The sequence below is a fragment of the Alosa sapidissima genome, chromosome 13 (genome assembly GCF_018492685.1).
Source record: "Alosa sapidissima isolate fAloSap1 chromosome 13, fAloSap1.pri, whole genome shotgun sequence".
In the NCBI taxonomy this organism is placed as follows: Eukaryota; Metazoa; Chordata; class Actinopteri; order Clupeiformes; family Clupeidae; genus Alosa; species Alosa sapidissima.
The window spans coordinates 23,866,063-23,871,062 of NC_055969.1; the positions used below are offsets into that span (position 1 = coordinate 23,866,063).

A 5,000-nucleotide genomic window follows, 5' to 3' on the forward strand; every position below is an offset into this window, starting at 1 on the left:
AGTTACAATATTGCCAAAGCATTAAGAACAAAAAAAACAAAACAAAACACAAAACATGGAATAATCAAAATAGGAGAATAATTATATAATAATAATTATTAATAATTATAGAATAATTAATAATTATAGAATAATTATATAATAATACTAATTATACTAATAATGTTCTCTTTCTCTCATTCTCTCTCTTTCCCTCTGTCCCCTAGTGAAACCTGACCCCCCAGAGAAGGTGGTTGGTCACCCCCATACCCAACCGGGTCCAGCGCCTGGAGGTCACCTGGAACAACCCGTCCACCTGGCCCGATGTGGACAACTTCCCCCTCAAGTACTTCCTGCGCTACCGGCCCCTCATCCGGGACGAATGGCAGCATGTGAGTCCACCACTTCTCTCTTTCTCTTTGTCGATCCATTTTCTCTCTCTCTCTCTCTCTCTCTCTGTCTCTCTAGTCTGCTCTTTATGTGCAGTTGAAGACATAATAGCATGCTGACAAGAGAATGAAACGTCAGTAAATACACTACAACTAAAAACATACATCCATCAACACACAATGAAGCAAACACATTTTCTGTCCCTTTTCTCTGGTTCTTTCTTTGGTCATGGCATTCTTTTTTTTTTTTATTCCTGAAGGTTTGATATGGGGGCTGACAGAGTAGGCTACTGAAATGCAAACATATTAATCCTTTCATATGGACCAAAATATCACAGACTTAAGTGTTGATTCAGTGCCTGCCTCCTTCGCACTGCTTGTGGGAAGTCCTATTGTTCTCAACTCTAGAGCTGATCTTCTTCCAGCCTTATATTCAAACATGAAACAAGAAAAGCTGGAGAGGCTGCCGCGATGTTCACCCTCTGATACGTCCCCACGGTAACCCGATCCTGCGGGCGTGTATCGATCTCATGACTCATGCGTTCAGCAGGGCTGCTCTATGGTGATGCATCCAACCAGAGATGGCATAGCAAAGCGTTTCCATCTTTACCACCTGGCGTATTAGTGCGTACATTATTATTGTGGTTATTATAATCTTTATTTCAGACAGGAAACTCTCAGAATAAGTTGATGTGAATGCAAGTTTGTGTGCGGGGTCTTGGCAGAGTACATCTGCATAAGATGTAGCTGCTACCAACGTAGAGGTGGTGACGCTGCATAACTGAAGCCGCTGCTGCTTTTAAAGAGCACAACACTACCACTAGGGGGCGCTTAAAGAACACAAAACTACAACTAGGTGGCGCTAACAGGTTAAAGAACACAACACTACCACTAGGTGGCGCTAACAGGTTAAAGAACACAACACTACCACTACGTGGCGCTAACAGGTTAAAGAACAACAACACTACCACTAGGGGGCGCTTCTGCAGTAAGAGCACAACAACTACCACTAGGGGGCGCTAACAGGTTAACAGAACACAACACTACCACTAGGGGGCACTTCTGCAGTAAGAGAACAACACTACCACTAGGGGGCGCTAACCGGATGTGTGTAGCTCATTTTTTGGATATTTTTACCTCAATTCTTACACATGGCACCTTTAAGCTACTGCATAAAGGGCCGTTCGCACCAGGGAATGACAACTATATTATAATTATAGCTGAATATGATTACTAAAATTTGATGGATTCTGATTGGCTGTCAGCTTTTTATCGTTCTGAAACTCGCTCTGAAAGTGATCCCCAATAATATTGTTCTTCATGTCGTTATAGTTATAGTTTAGGTGTGGACGCTGTCATTCATATTAGCTATTTTGCCGCTATAGTTCTAGGGGAAATGCCTGTGGAAATGGACGGATGATGTTTCCCAGCTTGTCCATCAAACATGATATGGATACTGCAGTGGGCTGGTTTGGTTCAGTGCGTCTACAAATTGGGCTGAATAAAAATACAGTTACCTTTTCGTGTCTAGCGTGTTTTATTGCTTTTTGTTTGCAGGGCATTTTGAATTAGATATTCTGCGTAGAATGTGAGGAAAGCGAGACATGAGAGTTATGAGTGTCCTTTGGCATTATTTACCGAGTGATAAAAAATAACAAAAATGGTTGACCTTTATGGAGTTTTAATGCGCATAGAGAAAGCAGAGAGCAGAGCTTTGTGAAGAGACTGAAGGAGCTTTTGAAATATGACTCCATTGAACATCACAAACCTTACAGCGCTGCGCCTCCTCTTCCCTCCTCCTCCTCCCTCCTCCTCCTCCCTCCTCCTCCTCCCTCCTCCTCTTCCCTCCTCCTCCTCCCTCCTCCTCCTCCCTCCAACTCTTCCCTCCTCCTCTTCCCTCCTCCTCCTCCCTCCTCCTCTTCCCTCCTCCTCTTCCCTCCTCCTCCTCCCTCCTCCTCTTCCCTCCTCCTCCTCCCCACCTCCTCTCCTCTGCATCTGTCTTCACCTGCACTATACAGCCTCTCTACCCGTTACCCCCCCCCCCCCCCCCACACACACACACACACACACACACCACCCCCACCTCTCCTCTTTGGCTGTCCCAGCGTACATACATAAATGAAGTGCTGTGCTTTATAGTGTACTGGGGTTATAGTCTGCTACAGCAGTCTGAGGAGAAGGCGGCAAAATGTTCCCTCGATTCAATCACTCTGCTACGACAGCGCCATTTGTTTTCCCCAACCTCACACCACCCTCACACACACACACACACACCCACACACCACTTACCTTGCTTCCATCCATCGTTTTGACGTGGTCAGCTGCAGCTCATGAGTACGCCTTCCCACAGAAGTGTGTGCTGTGTGTGTGTGTTCAGAGCATTGTGCGTGTATGTGTGTGTTCAGAGCAGTGTGTGTTCAGAGCAGTGTGTGTTTGCAGCAGTGTGTGTTTGCAGCAGTGTGTGTGTTCAGAGCAGTGTGTGTGTTCAGAGCAGTGTGTGTGTGTGTAATTCGGAGCAGTGTGTGTGTATTTGGAGCAGTGTGTGTTCAGAGGTGTGTGTGTGTGTGTGTTTTCTGAGCAGTGTGTGTTTGGCACGCCCTAAGATGACAGACAGGGCGTTGGCGGGCGACTCGACGGTGGTGATGGAGGAGGAAGCCATTCATCGTGCGGAGGGACGTAGACACGAGGACGTTTCCTGAGCGCACAGCTGCTGCAATCACCATGAATAGACCCAGCCGCACCATATCTCCCACTGCCTGTGCTAATGACACACACACACATCTGCAAGTGCTAGAGTTACCTAACAAATAAATATATAGAGAGGGTATATATTATTCTATGTGTTGGCCTATGTGTTCAATAGAGTGCATTCTACCTTTCTTGGAAGTCAGTGTATTTGAGTTGGTGTCTGTATTTGTATTGGTTGCTGTAGTCACTGGTCTTTTGTTCAGTTATGGCTGAATAAGTCTATAAAGCCATGTTCTGTATCTCCTGACATTGAGCGCCTCAGAGATCGGCCTTGGCGGCTTTCCTCCGTTTACAGCATGCTGAAGTGTGTGTGTGGGAGAGAGGTGTGTGTCAGTGGGAGAGATTTGACACGGCTGGAGTGTGTGTGGGGACAGTGTGTGTTTGTGGGAGAGTTTGGACACGGTTGGCAGGTTGGACAGGGCAGTAATAGCACCAGGTGGACATGGAGGCAATTACCAGGGAAGACGAAGAGCTTCTCTCACACACACACACACACACACACACACACACACACACACACACACACTCACATTCACACTTACACACACACACACACACAAACACTCACACTCTCTCTCTCTCTCTCACACACACACACACACACACACACACACGCACACACACAGACACACGCACACACACGCACACAGATGCACACACACAGATGCACACACACACACGCACACACACACACACACACACACACACACACACACACACACACACACACATATACTTGTGCTGTTTCCCATCAAAACCTAATGACATTCCATCGACTGTTTTCAGCTCTGACTCAGTTGCACATTCTTAAGAAATATGTCTATATATTTAACCATAATGTAAGCCCAGCACACAGTTCCGCTCCTACTGAAATCCCCTGAAATATATATTTTTTATTTTATTATATTTTTTTCTCTCAATTTCTGTGCACTGCAATGCTATCGAGCCTTTCCCTTGACCCTAATAGGAAATAAATAAGAAATGAATGGGTGCACAAAATAGATAGAAATGGAATTTCATTTCGAGTCCATTAAAGTTAAACAGGAGATAATGAAGCCTTAGATAGTAGCACATCCAGAGGTGCCACACCACATCTGGGCCACTTGCGGGCCATGTGTGGCCCAGAGTCGCGTGTCCTCGGGGTCCTGGGGGGATGAAGTTGGGAATGGGGAATCTGCTCAAATGGAACAAGGGTCACCCTGCTGCTCCATTCGTTTCCTCCATAATTCATTCAGTCGCTCGCATTTGCTGCCACGTTTTTTCCTGAAGTTCAAAAAGCCATCCGAATTCATCAAGTGCGCTCATAAGAAGAGGCAAGATCACCGTCTTCAGACTGCACTTCTTCTCTCCAAACACAGCTGTCGGAGCACACAGGAAATCAAAGACGACGCAGAGACAGCATTCATACAGCAGCTGTCCATACATACATACATACATATATACTCCGCTCCTCTAAGTGGTTATGCTATCTGGATCATATAGATTCTATACAGATTGCACCGAGCAGGTGTACAGATGCAGAAGGAGGTGTGAGGAGGCTGACGGTAAAGTCAATTCGTATCGTAACCGTTATACAGTGAATAACAACGCTAAATAACATCAGCTGATGGTGTGAAAAACCCTACATTGAAAAAAAAAGACATAGCAAACAATTTATAAGAACAGATTGCACTCAGCAAACATTATATTGAGTAATAATATAGAATAATAGATCTTTAGTGTCATTGTCCCAGGCACAACAAAATTTAAAGTGCTCTCCAGTCAGTGCAAAAAATAATAATAAATAATTTAAGTGCTAGAGTTACCTAACAAATAAATATATATAGAGAGGGTATATATTATTCTATGTCTTGGCCTATGTGTTCAATAGAGTGCATTCTACCT

At 44.9% G+C, this 5,000-nt stretch overlaps 1 protein-coding gene across 1 annotated transcript in view; it reads left to right on the forward strand.

The window, feature by feature from the left end:
• cntfr (ciliary neurotrophic factor receptor) overlaps positions 1–5,000 on the forward strand; it is an 86,893-nt gene that overhangs the window by 54,647 nt on the left and 27,246 nt on the right. Inside the window, 2 exon segments of the mRNA XM_042059944.1 lie at positions 207–235; positions 237–371. Coding sequence (XP_041915878.1) covers positions 207–235; positions 237–371 — 164 coding nt within the window.